Raw genomic sequence first — 15416 nt, forward strand, 5'->3', positions numbered from 1 at the left:
TTTTGGCACGAAAGCAAGATGCTGCCGCCCTCCCTGCAGTTTTTCGCACAAAAAAAAATCTACAGCCACCCTGGCGAAGGAGGACCGGGTCTAACGAGCGCCCCACGACTGCGATGGCCATCGAAGATTCAGGGAAGCTTCTTTTCATCACCGACTCCCTATCTGGTCGACGTTTCCTTTGCGACACCGGGGCGCAGTGTAGCATCCTACCTGCGTCAAATCTCGATATACTAGCTGGGGGCCACGGCCCCGCCCTCGCGGCGGTTAATGGCGCGGACCTTCGGAAGGTGGCGGGTCCAGGTGTGTTTCGGCGGCCAGCGTTTCCACTGCGAATTCATCACGGCCAAAGTCACGCAGGCCATCCTTGGGGCGGATTTTTTGTGCGCCAACGGCCTCCTAGTCGATGTCAGGCACCGCCGGTTGATCAATGCGGCCACGTTCCACTCCATCCCATGCCACCGCGGTAACGCCGTGCCGCGCACTTTCTTTTGTGCGTTCCCACCTCCAGACGACTTCACTCGGCTCCTCGGAGAGTTCCCCGATCTGACCAGGCCCGCTTTCTCCTCCTCGGCTGCAAAACATGGTGTGGAACATCACTTCACCACCACCGGTCCCCCGGTTTACGCATGGCTTCACCACCACCGGTCCCCCGGTTTACGCACGGGCCCGACGACTCGAACCCGGCAAGCTCGCGGCTGCGAAAGCAGAGTTCGACACGATGGAGCGGCTGGGGATTATTCGCCGGTTGAATAGTCCCTGGTCTTCGCCTCTCCACATTGTTCCGAAACCCGGCGGCGGATGGCGGCCATGCGGCGACTACCGACGCCTGAATGACGCCACTACTCCTGATCGGTACCTGATCCCGCATATCCAAGATTTCTCGGCCCATTTGGTGGGAAATACCTTTTTGTCAAAAGTCGACCTCGTCCGTGGTTACCACCAGGTCCCCGTGCACCCGCAAGACGCCCCGAAAACCGCAGTCATCATCCCATTCGGCCTGTTCGAATTTCTGCGGATGCCGTTTGGCTTGAAGAACGCTGCACAGGCTTTCCAGCGCTTGATGGACTCCGTGCTTCGGGACCTAAAATTCCTCTTCGTCTACCTCGACGACATCTTCATCGCCAGCCCTAGCAAAGAGGAGCACTTCTGCCATTTGTGCACCCTCTTCACACGCCTCAGTCAACATGGTTTGATTATCAACCCGGCCAAGTGCCAGTTCGGCCTGCAGTGGATTGATTTCTTGGGCCACCGCATTACATCAGACGGCGCAATCCCCTTACAGACGAAGGTCGAGGCGGTTACATCTTTCCCGCGCCCGCAGACCGTCAAGGCTCTACAGGAGTTCCTCGGGATGGTCAATTTTTAACACCGGTTCGTTCCTAAGGCGGCTCTGCTTATGCAGCCCTTGTACGAGGCCCTCAAGGCCAAGTCCGGTAAGGATCCGATCAGCTGGACGGCCGAGATGGACCGGGCGTTCGTCGACTCCAAAGGCGTCTTGGCCAATGCAACCATGCTGGTGCACCCGCTTCCAGGTGCCACCATTGCCCTTACCACCGACGCGTCGGACTACACAGTCAGCGCAGTGCAGGAACAGTGGGTGAATGGGACGTGGCAACCCCTGGCGTTTTTCAGCTGTCAATTACGGCGAAACGAAAAAGTACAGCACTTTCGACCGGGAGTTGCTGGCCCTTTTTCTAGCCATCCGCCATTTCAGGTTCTTACTAGAGGGACGTCCGTTCACGGCTTATGTGGACCACAAGCCACTAACGTACGCTATGGCCAAGACCGCCGAACTGTGGTCAGCTCGGCAACAACGTTGCCTGACGTTCATTTCAGAATTCACCACGGACATTCAGCATTTGTCCGGCAAAGACAACCTGGTGGCGGATTGCCTCTCCCGCGTGACTGTGCACGCAGTCCAACTCTGAATCGACTATGCCCTCATGGCTGCGGATCAAGCCTCAGACCCAGAGGTCCAAGCATACAGGACCAGCCCCTCTAACTTCCAAGCGGCCGACGTCAAATTCCATGCCGCAGGCACCACGCTACTTTGCGACGTCTCCATGGGAGTTCCCCGCCCTATCGTTCCAGTCGCCTGGCGCCAGAAAGTGTTCGACGCCATCCACAGGTTGTCACACCCTGGCATGAGGGCCTCGCAAAGGCTGATGTTGTCAAAATTCGTCTGGAAGGGTATGCACCTGGATGTCCGCGACTGGGCCAACACCTGCGTGGTCTGCCAAAAGGCCAAGGTATAGCGTCATGTAAAAGCTCCGTTGGCCACCTTCGCTGTTCCGGAGCGCAGATTCGACCACGTGAATGTGGACCTCGTGGGGCCACTTCCACCTTCTCAAGGTTTTACACACATCCTCACAGTGGTAGACCGCACCACTAGATGGCCAGAGGCAGTTCCTTTGGTTTCCACCACTTCAGCAGACCGTGGCCAGAGCTTTCATCTCCTCTTGGGTTGCTCGTTTCGGGGTACCGGCAGACATCTCTTCCGATCGTGGACCGCAGTTTTCCTCTGAGCTCTGGAACGCTGTGGCTCGGGCTCGGCACCAAACTACATCGAACCACCGCCCATCATCCACAGGCGAACGGCCTGTGCGAGCGATTCCACAGGTCGCTCAAAGCCGCTTTGCGGGCCAGTCTTCAAGGCGCGGGATGGGTGGACAGACTTCTCTGGGTCTTTTTGGGTCTTCGTACGGCGCCCAAAGAAGATTTACAATCGTCCTCGGCGGAACTCGTATATGGCCAGCCACTACGAGTACCAGGGGATTTCCTCCCATCTCCAACAGAGCCATGGTCCGCATCCCAGCAACTCGTCAGCCACCAGGAAGCGGCCAGACGTTTCGCTCCAGTGCCTACGTCACATCACGGCTTACAGAGCTCCCACGTTCCAACTGAGCTGAAAAGCGCCGAGTACGTGTTTATCCGCCACGACGCTCACCGGGACCCGCTCAAGCCTCCGTACACTGGTCCCTTCTGCGTCATAGAGCCGGGAGACAAAACCTTTTCGGTCGATATTGGAGGCAAACTGGACCACATCGGTTGACCGGCTGAAGCCGGCACACTTAGACCTGGACCGCCCAGTCGAAATCGCTCAACCGCCAAAACGGGGCTGACCGCCCACAGTCGCCGTGCCAGACCCACCACAACTGCCCGCCATCGACCACCGTCCATCAGCTTCCACTCCAGGGTTACAGAAGTCGCTCGGACAGGCTTGTCAGGCCTCCTCGCCGTCTCACTTTTGCTGTTAAAGACAATTCTGGGGGGGCGCATGTGGCGGAGCCACTAAAGGACTCAGATCGTTGGTATATAATTCCCTTTAACAACATGTTAGCTACAGCCTGAGTCTGTATCTTTATTTATACTGTTTACTTGTACAGAGCGTGATTACTTAACAGCGCGGGTAAACGCGATGACGTCACGCCGTACATCACGCGATCCCCCATTGGCGGGAAGAACGTCATGACGTCAACCATGGGACCAGCCAGCAGTCTTCGTGGAGCCTCCGAACTGAATAGACCTACACTCGATGTTCTCCTGCAGTTACTTGTTTAAACCTGTTAGTTTCCACTAAACTTCGTTTTGTTTAAGCGCCTGAGTGGACCTCAGTCTTTGGATAGGAACTAGACATTCCTACAAAGGTACTAAAAGCATATATTCTAATTTGTAAGCAAGATGTTTGGAGGAAAGGGATAAATTTCAGATTTACACAGACTTCATTATGGAGCTGATGAATGTGAAAACTAGAAACTTTGTGATAAAATAATTTTCAAGTAAGAATTGCAGCAGTCCTTCAACATTTTATTTGAAGTGGACATTATTTTCCAGCCCCGATTTTCCTCTGCAGGCGCTATCCGAGGTCAATTTGTGCAGTGCTCACTGTCGGGACCACTACCTCCGCGCCGGAACTTCTTGTCAGGACATTCCTATGGCGCTCATAGGGGCACACAATTGGGCACAATAGGAAGAGGAAGTCTATGTACGTCCTGAGCCTTAAAGTCAGCAGCAACCTTACAGAAGCATTTACAATGGGAGAGAACCAGAAGGCTTTAAATTTCAATGTTTATCAGACCAGGGTTTTTATTTTGTCACCTTGTGATGAATGATAAGCTTTAAGGTTTATTTATGCCAGGTAGAAGCATTAATTTGCATGTCTGTTTATTTAAGTGTTCCTTCTGTGAATGCAATGGCTGGGATGGCAGTAGCACCCCCATGCAGGAGTCTTGAGTGCCGCTGCAGACTGCCTTGGAGAGAGTTGGCAAAGGGAGAGTACTGTGGAGGAACAGAGTGAGCAAGTATGAGTATGAAGAATGATGGTGCAGGAATAGGAGGGTGCTAGTTTGACTGTGAGACTTCTCTCTCTATCCAAGATGGGATGGAGCAGTCGAATTATTTGAGGGAGGAGACAATTTATGCTCTGTGGTAGGAAAACAGTTGTTAGTGGTTCAGGAGAGGGCCAGGCTAATTTCTTCTAACAGCTTTCAAGATGGACTCTAGTCACTGCTACCACCACCCCTGATTGCTACTACTGACCTCCCTGATCCCAGCCTCTGCCTACCCCTCCTGATCGCCTACCCTCCTGACTCGATCGCATGTCCTCCCGATTGCCCCCTTTCCCGGTCGTTCCCTCCTTCCCGGTCATTCCCCTCTCCACCCCCCCCCCCCCTTCCCAGTCCCCGTTAAATGCTTAACCAGATGGCTGCTTCTGGTATTGCAGCCATTCTTCTTTGCCAGTGAGCTGACTGGGGATGCCTATTAGGTGTTTGCAGTTTGCTGGCTCGATGTTAATGAGGCCGGAGGCCCAATATCTGGTGCGCCTCAGGTCAATCCATTCAGGCACAGGGATAGTTTCCTGCGCCCCCTATGCACCCAAAAATGTGCGCGTTCAAATTTCCAAGCCACGATTCCCACTTTGATGCTGGAAAACCCAGAGTGTAAAATGTCTGGCCTGGGTGGGGGGCAATTGAAGAAGGCTTACAGCCTTCATTTTATTTCAACCCCTTCACCAAAACACTACTAGACTCCCGGCCACCTTCAACACTTACACATCTCCAGGTCCTCCCCTTGATAGTTTCAGACACTACTGGACCTCCACACCCTGCTTTCCAATCCTCCCAGATCCTGGCTCTCCCCTTCCCAGTACTCCTACACCATGCAACCACCTTCCACTCCTGATCCAGGGCAGTCCCACGGAGAAGGAGGACGGCATGATAGTTCATGTCAAAGAGAGTTGCACTCATAGAGGCTGACATTGGTAACTTTGACAAGGACGGTCACCTTTTCAGTCTGATTTGCTACTGTCAAGAATGTGTAATAAGGAAAGTGTTACAAGAAGTAAGTCTGAACCTTATAAGTATGAAGTATACACAAGAAATGCATAGATATAGATCTGTAGATAGATATGTAAATAGATATATAGATTACCATTTGCCCAACATTGCCTTATACTTTTCTAGTTTTTGATCCAGACTTTTACTCCAGTGGAAAGTCAGTTTAGTACCTGGAAGAGAAACTGATTTAATAGAAATTGCTGCAGATTTTTCCAGAGTGCAGTTGCCTGGAGACGGGGTGGTGGAGAACAAAACTTCCTTCACTTCCAGTTTAAAAAAAAGTGGGCACTTCTGTAGGTTCTGTTTGATTAATACGAACGATACTACTTTGTCCTGCTCTTTTCTCTCAAGAATTTTTCACTTTTCTCTTCTCCAGATGGAGATGCTACCTTTGCTAGCTCATAGAAAATAATGTCTATGATCGAAATGTTGGTATTGCCACAAATATAGTCAAATCTTGAAATCTTGCCAGGTGAGACAATGCATAATTGGTACAATGCAGCTGAATTACAGCCACACTGCTGCTGAAAATGCCAAGTGGTTTGTCAGATACCTTTTCACCAAGGGATAGAAAACTGGAGGATGGGTCATCCATGGACGGTTATCATGCACCTGTTAGCCTTGGGTTCAGCGGGGTTTTGGCTGAGATGTGGGACCAGGTCACTTGCCGATCTATTCTCTTGCTGCAGAAGGTAATTTAGGAAAACCATGGCTAAAATACAGGAAATTGATGCCTGTATTTGGGGAAAAAAATGCAAAATACAAAATAATTTTGATATGAGGTAATAACATCAGATACTTTAAATTTAGTCCCACATAGATGTGAAAACTGATTTTACATGCTTTTTTCTTTCTGTTTCACTTTGTTGAAGGGGGAATGCAAGGATCAGTGTCATCTGGAGATTTACAGCAGAACCAGGCACAAACACTCCACTATGCATTGGCAAATGCTCAGCAAGTTCATATTCATCGCATAGGAGAGGATGGTCAGGTGCAACAAGTAGTGAGTATTGTCAAGATATACCACAGTATAATATTTATAAATCGTAGATTCCATCAACCCTTGGGTTAGAGATTGACTTTTCAGTCCTGTAGCCTTAAATTCGGTTCATGCTCCCTTTGAACTCAGCTTCCCCATTGAAAACATGGGTTTGCAGAATTTACCTTTGTGTTCACAGTGAATTACAGTATATGCAGCTGGCTTACCTCCGATATAATCTTTAAACAAAATAAAGAGTTGCATTTATATCGAGCCTTTCACAACCCTATTGTGTCCCAAAACTTTACAGCCAATGAAGTACTTTTTGAAGTGCAGTCACTGTTGTAATGTCGGAAATGTGGCAGCAATTTGCACACAGCAAACTCCCACAAACAACAATGAAATGCATAACCAGATCATCTTGATTTTTAGGTGTTAGTTGAGTGATAAATATTGGTCAGGGAGAATTCCCCTGCTCTTCTTCGAATAGTGCCGTGGGATCTTTTACATTCACCAGAGAGGGCAGATGTCTAGTTTAACGTCTCCTTGAAAGATAACACCTCTAGTAGGTTCCAAGTTAATCTGAATGGCGGTATTGATAATGTAGATTAAAGAGTTATTGGCACTGGAGGTACAATAATAAAACTTTCAACTAGAAATGAGCTAGTTGATTAGTTTTTAAAACCGGACAGGTTACAACATTGAATGTTACATTTCTACTGTTGTATTTATATATTTAAAAAACAGCTCCATGCAGTTGTGAAGACATTTTGGTGGGAAAATCAGATATGATGGAAATGGATGGTTTCAGCAATAAAAATCTGTAACACGAGGCATGGCTTAGATTATATTTTATTGTATGTCTTTGGCATCATTTGTAATTAAAATTGAATCCAAGGATTGCATGTACATATTGAGCTTTATTGATTTTACTTATGAAGAACTATAATGGTTGATAAAGTTACCAATATGGGAAATATAAACCTGCTGCATATCCTTCAAATCTAATAGTCAGGGTGGATGAAGCGTCAAAGTCCAATTGTACAGCTGGAGCAGCTTGGGTTTAGTTACTTATTTTAGATCTAATTCATTTTATGTTAACGTTGTCTGCTGGACACTGTGACTAAAGTTCTCATTTTAATTATAATTGAAAGGGCATTGAATACAAAAGCAAGTAATTCATGCTAAACCTTTACAAATCACTGGTTAGGCCTCAGCTGGAATATTGTGTACAATTCTGGGCACCACACTTTAGGAAGGATGTCAAGACCTTGGAGAGGGTACAGAGGAGGTTTACCAGGATGATACCAGAGATGAGTTATGTGGAGATATTGGAAAAGCAGGGATTGTTCTCTTTAGACCAGACGAGGTTTCGGGGAAACTTAATAGAGGTATTCAACATTTTGAGGGGTTTTGATAGAGCAAGTAGGGAGAAACTATTTCCTCTGGCAAGTGGATCGGGAACCAGAGGTCATAAATTAAAAATAATTGGCAAAAGAACTAGAGGGGAAATGAGGAGACATTTTTTTTTTTTTACAGAGATTTATTAAGATTTGGAACACTCCCTGAAAGGGTGGTGGAATCAGATTCCATAGTAACTTTAAAAAGGCAATTGGACATGTATTTGAAGAGGACTAATTTGCAGGGTTCTGGGGAAAAAGCTGGGGTGTGGGACTAAATTGGACAGCTCTTTCGAAGAGCCAAATCAGGCACCATGGGTCGAATGGCCTCCTTCTGAGCTGTAAGATCCTATGATTCTAAAGTGCTGTTTTGACACAATTCTAAATGGAAGATCCTGCATTGAGTTTGTGTAAACTGCCAATCCACAGGCAAGAAAATTCACTGAAGAATCAACATGTTATCCTGGCACTTGGAGCAGGTCACATTCTACAGAAGTAAATAACTTGGAAATAGATAAAGATCAACCATATTTACTGCTCCCTGATACCTGGGGATCAGTCTCTTCTCTGCACTGCCTTTAGTGATTGAATGTCTCTTATTTCTTAGTGACCAGAACTGGATGCTGTATTCAAGATGCGGTCTGAATAGAATACTATACAGTTTGATCATTACGTCTTCTGGCTTATATTCTACCATTTTGGCTATGTAGGTTGTTATCCTATTGGCTTTGTTGATTGCTGGTCTGCATTAGTTGATTATATTTAGTGTTGGGTTTGCCAAGACTCCTACATCTGTTAGCTTCATCTCAAGCTATTTCAACACCATTCATGGTGTTGTCATGTATTTTTCCTCCTCATGTGTAGCACTTAACACTAGTCTGTATTAAATTTCATCTGCCATTGTTCTGTTCACTTACATATATTGTCCAACTCTCTGTAATTTCTGAGCTACCTCTTCTAATTCCACCAAAACTCCTAGCTTGATTAATATAAAAGTAAGGCAAGAAATTGTTCACCTATTTACATAGTCCATGTCACGTGAACTATTTAAAAAAATTCTTTGCTTTAATGGTTGCATTTTTATTATAGTAATATATGCAATCTATGACTCTTGTATAGTATTCTACTTTCGTAGTTGCCATTTCTGATATTTTCCATATAGCTGTTTGAACTATTGTGTACAGTTCTAGTGCAGTACTTGCAAAAAGGGAGGCAATTCAAATAATTTGGAAAAGGGTAACCAAGATATTTCAATGTTTTATAACATGGAACAAGAAAAAAGGCTATGGGAGCAAACCTATTCTCATTAAAAATAATAGTATCAGGGTAAAATTATTAAGCGAATCAATGTAGACAGTGCAGGAGGAAAAAAGGACACGGTTCACCTCACTCCTTAATTTCTTTTTTAGGATTTGTTTATTCCCTGGCAATTTTCTTTCTTTTTCTCCTCTCTTGAAGGTATTGACTTCTTGTTGGTGTCTGGTTGCACAGGGGTCTCTGGTAACACACCGAAGTAGCCATTATTCATGAGTGACAGACTATTTTACCATGGGAGAAAATCACAGCCAAAACTGATCCTGCACCCCCGCCCACAACTGATATCCACACATCCCCATTTTCAGCAAGATTGCTGAGTAGCCTCTGGAGCAGCAACCCTGGTGGATCTGCCAACCCCATATAGGTTGGGGATTGAATATGGGGCCATCTTGGTCCGTATAATTCAGCTATTAACACGATAAGCTGAGTGAGCCATCGGGGAGCACACCCTAATGCTAAATGTGCTTCAGTAAGACAAGACAGCTGTGGCTCAGTGGTAGCACTCTCTTCTCTGAGTAAGAAGGTTATGTGTTCAAGCCTCACTCCAGAGACTTGAATACACAATCTTTGCTGACACTCCAGTGCTGCACTGTCTGAGGTGCCGTTTTTGGATGAGACGTTAAACCGAGGCCCCATCTGCCCTCTCAGGCGGATGTATAAGATCCCATGGTACTATTTTGAAGAAGAGCAGGGAAGTTATCCTCGGTGTTCTGGCCAATATTTATTCCTCAACCAACATCACAAACAGATTATCTAGTCATTATCACACTGCCGTTTGTGGAACCTTGCTGTGCACAAATTGGCTGCCGTAATTCCTACATTACAACAGTGACCGCTTCACAAGTATTTAATTGGCTGTAAAGCACTTTGAAACATCCTGGGGTTGTGAAAGGCGCTACATTAATGCAAGTCTTTCTTTTTAATATAAAATTGAGAACTTTTGACTCAATTTAGAGTAAACAGACTTGACACTTGAGGGGAAGAATATAGAGGTTACACTTTTATTTTTTTTATGGGTCATTGCACGTTCTGCTTTTTTCATGCATTAAAAAGTGTTACTGGTTAATTAGGTGCACATATGAATTAATTATTGATGCAATGTTATCCTCTAATGATCGTAAGAGTGTCCTTTACGTATTTCACTGTTGACTTGTTGAGGTATTCATGTGCAGACGTGAAAAAAGCAGTATCAAAGAAGGATCCCGATTTGGGAGCTACATTAATTTACATCCCTTTATGGATGAATGTTAACCACGGTTAAGCTAAATGGCCTTATCAGTAGTATGTGGTTGCAGTCTCCAACTGAATATGATAATGTGAGTACTTATTTAGCGGTAATAATCAATATCACTTGCCTAAATGCCAAGGGCCCTGAAATTGAAGTGAGTACGCTGTCATATTCCCTTTGCAATGCCCTGCAAGTTCGGGATTTCCACATGTGCTTATGCATGTGCGAAATCCGGAACTTGCGGCCTGTCAAAGTACGTGTTGACAGGCCATCCGTGGGGGCCCCAAAAAAGCAATCACTGGGACAGAGCTGGGCTATTTGCCCAGCGACTGGCCAGCGATTGCGCATGGAAGTCTTGCAGTTGATGCAAGCAGGCGCAGGGCCTGTTTACATCAGTGTAAGGGGATATCTAAGGTTTTAATTAGACATTTTCACATCCTAAATTATGCACATACACTGTATTAAATGAGTTTATACAAATATTGACCAGGGTTACACTTTTAATGATGTATAAAATTATCAAAAAATTTAGTGAGGTTGGTGGAATGAAGGTAATTATGAATAAAATTCCAATTCTGTACATTGTATAATTATTAGATTTAGGTATTCCATGGCATATCATTAGGGGATTCCCTTCGTAAATGATTGAAATGGAATTCTGCTTATTGATTGGAGGACCGGGCCCACGTGATCCCAGGTATGCTTCCGCACCGCCTGCGTCCGTGGGCCATTACGCTGCCCTCCGCCTCGAGGCCTGAGACTGCAACTTTTTGCAGCCTGGCCAGCAGCAGGCACTTTTGTAATTGTTACGCGGGTCGGAGGCGTACTCCGGAGGTACGCTTCCGACCACAATTTCTAGCTATTAAGGTTAAGCACTAAGTCATTCTATATAACTTTAAATTTGAATTGTTTGCAAGCAAGCTCTTTGAATCCTTGTGATCTTTTTCAGTCAGTAATATTTTTGTTCTTCCTCCTCCATGCCTTTTCTGTCTACTGGCTGTACAGGGGCACCTGCATATCGCTCAGGTACCACAGGGAGAACAAGTACAAATCACTCAGGATAGCGAGGTAAGGTTGCAGCAATGCTTAATTTTGATTTTCTGATCGCCCTTCACTAGCACCACTTGACTAAATTGATACCACTGAGAAACCCATTAAACTTGTGTTATGAAATTTGTTTATAATGACCTCTTTCAGGATTACCTGCAGGTACTCTTGGCAGACAGGTAATCTAATAAAGGTTCAAGACTGAGTCAGAAATGTATTATTGGCATTGATATTAGGTACTGGTCTTGCATGTTCTTTCTACACAGGTGGTCCTTAATACCAACTTTAGTGCATATTGATTTGTACTTGGGTATAGATATTGCCACAGTATGATTCACGATGAGGTGAATTTTTTTCTTTTTAATCTTGTATCGCATCAACGGTCATTGTGTTACATTTCAGATTGCCAGAATGCCTTCATTTCTAAAATACAAATACATTCCTCCTTGACCAGGCATAATGACAATGTTATGTATTATTATTGTGCCATTTGAATCATGTAATACATAGGAATTTCACAAATTATCATACCTTTATTTTTGCTCTTTTTTATTATTTTGTGTTCTTTAACACAAAAAAAATCCAAGCACTAACATGCAGCACAAAGCCACTTCCCCCAGTGCATTGCATGCAGTTGAAATATACAGATTGTTGGTGTTTGCCATCTATTTCATAACGTAACTGTTGAGTGTGATGGAAGTTCTCCATCTGACCACATATCTGTGAACAATTGTTAATCATCTCTTTTCCTCAGAACTACTTGACTGGTTATTTACCAAATTAGAATTTGATCTCATCAGGCTCTGGCTTTTATTAGAACATGAGCATACTGGGGAAACCATCAATGATATAACTTGCCCTCAGCTCAATCCTGTATTTTGAACCAACAGTATTCGCTGTTATTACCCCTTTGAAACTGACCGCAACTTCAGGATGCGCATTTTGATGTGGAAATCCTGATGTTACAGTCAGTCATTCACTGCTCCAACACTGGCTGCACTGTACCCGCCCCCCCACAAACCACCCCCACAGCCGGCAGTCAGTGTAATCTGTGAAATCAGGGAAACTGAAGAAAACTTCAGCTCTTCCGTGGTAATACCACTGTTCAATACCCCATTAAAAGTTAGACCCTTTTGGATTAGGTGTAACTGGGGTTTTAACAGCGTATTGACTGCTAAACAAACGTGATGGCCCTGAAAAACTAATTTTAATTTTGTGGAGTGTCAAATTTATCCATTTTAATAAAAATTAAAATTTTTAAGAAAGTATAAAATCATTTTTTTTTAAAGTTTGTTCATCTTTATTTCAGGTTTACCTTTTCTCCATGTGAGAGCTCGAATCTTTGTTTTGCTCTCTAACATTTTTTAAAAGTTAGAATCAAAGGAGCTTACTTCCTGGTTCTGCATTCTGATTTGGCTGCTTAGACAGCTTGTTGACATCGCTATGGGATTCCCACTAAACTACGCTGATTTCAACTGCACATCGGAAAAGCTGAACTTCTTGCCACAGAGATCGTGAGAACTTTGTGGGAAACTTACTTTGGGGCCAGCGGCAAATGCCTTTGCTTTGCCACTGACCGCAAATTACAGGCCAATATTTTGATACAATTTTCTATAGAAGTGACTCTACTGACAACTTCTCACTAATGCCTACATCTTTTGAGACTGATGATCGTCATACTGGCCCTGCCCCAACTTATACTTTGCAAGTTCCATCGCAGGAGCTTGTAAGATCTTAATGGTCTGAGTTCTTGGACAAGACACCAATCGGCAGCAGCCAGTGTGTTTGAGCAATAGATCAAGATTTATTAAGCATACAGCATAATATACTTAATATTAGGCGATAGTTTTAACTAGTAGCTCGCAGCCCTTGGTCTCTGGAACCTCTCGGACACAGATGATGTTGTCTTAAGTCTGTTCCTTTGTCCTCGCTTCATGTCTGTGCGAAGTTGTTCTTTGGGTATCGAGGTTTTAACCTTTTTCTTATCAAAAGTTGGTTTGGCCAGTGTCCATATATGGTCTTTAACAAAATCACCTTTTTTAATTGGTTCTAATGGTCAAAATACCATTGTCACTCAGGCTAAGGTAGCATCCCGCCTTTCCAGTATTTTTCCACCAACTTTACCATGTTCAGTGTTACCGTGTTTATAGTTTTTAACCCCATTGGAATTTACTTTATCTCTTTCATTTCTAGCTTCCCTGGTACAAGGCCTTTATACCAAGGGCCTATATCAGCGCTGTTTCACTATTCTTGAGGTATCCAAACTATCTCACTTTAATCTAGCAGATAAATACCTTATCTCCATGATCTCTCTCATTTTACGTCCTTATACGAATTATTTTTTAAATATCGTTGCAATTAGTTTTGTTAAGCGAATTCTAAGTTCTATACAGCATTATAATATGTTATTTAATGATTTAACCTTCACTCGCAGTCTGTGGCTGTTTGTTATCAAAACTTAGTCAAAACTGCTTTTGACTGTCCTTCGCAGCTGCATTTTGAACAAGTCTTAGCTTTTTAGTTACCCAGGAGTAATTATGGGTAATATTATTTGGTCAATGGCTACACGTGAATTTATATGTATATGATTCTCGTCTACAAAATATCTTTAAATATCAGCCTTTCGTACAAGCTGTCCATGAGTGGCAGTTGCCAAGGTCACTCTGCTATCAGTTAGCTTCCCTGACGTTTCCACTGTTACTGTCCATCCTCCCCCTCCAAGCAGTAACACATTTTCATGTCACGCTGACACATCATTTGTGGCTAAAAGGCTTTGATCAGTGAAGTGATTTTTTGCATTTTAAGTCAGTTCACACCCACTGTTAGCCTCTTTTTTAATTTTATTACCGAGTTTCTATCTATGTTGTGATAAGTTGCAATTATTTTTGTAAAATGTTAAATTTTATAACTTGACAGGAGCTAGGCAATTAATTCTTATAATTCCTCACCATCAGTCGCAGGCACTGGTTTGCCTTCTATATTTATTGCAATTAAATTTGCTAGGTTAATGATCTTCTGTGACCTCTGCTTGAGTATTTGGCAGTAACTGTAGATTTTATGATGGCATATTCACTTAATTTTTCTTTCATGGTGTTCTGAAAGTACCTTTTCTGTTAATGCTGATACATTTTGGTTGTATTCCTGTACAGGCAAGCTCCTTCTTGTAGAAGGTATATACGATTCCTTTTTTAATCTTATTTTGCAAAATATTTCTGTATGTTGCATATACAGTCAGCTTTCTTTAACTTAGTTCTCTATGTTACAAACACAATCATGTCATCTGTGTTCCCTCCATATATATTTCTGAAACTATTTAATTGCGCCATATTAGACTTTGGTATAAATCCCCAGTTTCAACACATCATCTTCACAGAAAGCAACAGCAGAAGCAAGACAGAATGAAAATATGGCTATTTTTGATCTTTTTATTAAAAATGAATGACTTGATATAGATGCACTCTCTTTCAAATATATTCCAGCGCATGTCCATAGCCTATATTTGCTCTTGCCTGTGAGGTTTGAGCCCAGTAATGCCATGGGTTTGATTTGAAAGTTATGTACTGATAAAAGGGTCCATAAGGATTTATAAGTTTGTGACCATAACTTGATGCAATATTTTTGTCTGAGAATCCAAGCACTTACTGTGCATTTTTTAAGAATTAATAAAAGTAAAAAATACTCTGATTAAATTTGTGTAACGTATTTTTTGTGACGGCTTATACATTGCACTTGTTCATCTTCAATAGAAACTAACAACATTATATCTTGTTTATATTATGAAAATGTTTTAAAATATTGGTTTGTTGAAAAAATTAATTTCTGTTCAAATAGAATTTGAAAGAAAATTAATTGATATTTTCCTCATTTAGTACAAAGATACTTACAATTTTGCCTAGTGTACATAAATAGAAATAAATGTTTATAATGTAGTTAAGTATAATATAATATGAAATGAAGGACAGAAAAAGGCCAACTGGTCATAGAGTTATACAGCACAGAAAGAGGCCCATCGTGTCCGCGCCGGCCATCAAGCCCTATCTAATCTAATCTCATTTTCCAGCACTTGGTCCGTAGCCTTGTATGCTATGGCATTTCAAATGCTCATCTAA

General features: G+C 43.5%; 1 protein-coding gene across 7 annotated transcripts in view; it reads left to right on the forward strand.

Annotated features, from left to right (window-relative positions):
• Positions 1-15416, forward strand: part of banp (BTG3 associated nuclear protein) — a 354489-nt gene that overhangs the window by 196887 nt on the left and 142186 nt on the right. For 3 of the 7 annotated variants that reach the window (XM_085991608.1, XM_085991605.1, XM_085991604.1), the window contains 2 exons: positions 6205-6339; positions 11257-11328. In XM_085991608.1, coding sequence (XP_085847734.1) covers positions 6205-6339; positions 11257-11328 — 207 coding nt within the window. Of the gene's footprint in view, positions 1-6204; positions 6340-11256; positions 11329-12616; positions 14997-15416 lie in introns of those variants that run through there. The other 4 variants (XM_085991609.1, XM_085991611.1, XM_085991607.1 and 1 more) reach the window with 4 other exon arrangements.

This window comes from Somniosus microcephalus, chromosome 6, assembly GCF_052327205.1.
Source record: "Somniosus microcephalus isolate GS21.2 chromosome 6, FLI_Smic_1.0, whole genome shotgun sequence".
Taxonomy (NCBI): Eukaryota; Metazoa; Chordata; class Chondrichthyes; order Squaliformes; family Somniosidae; genus Somniosus; species Somniosus microcephalus.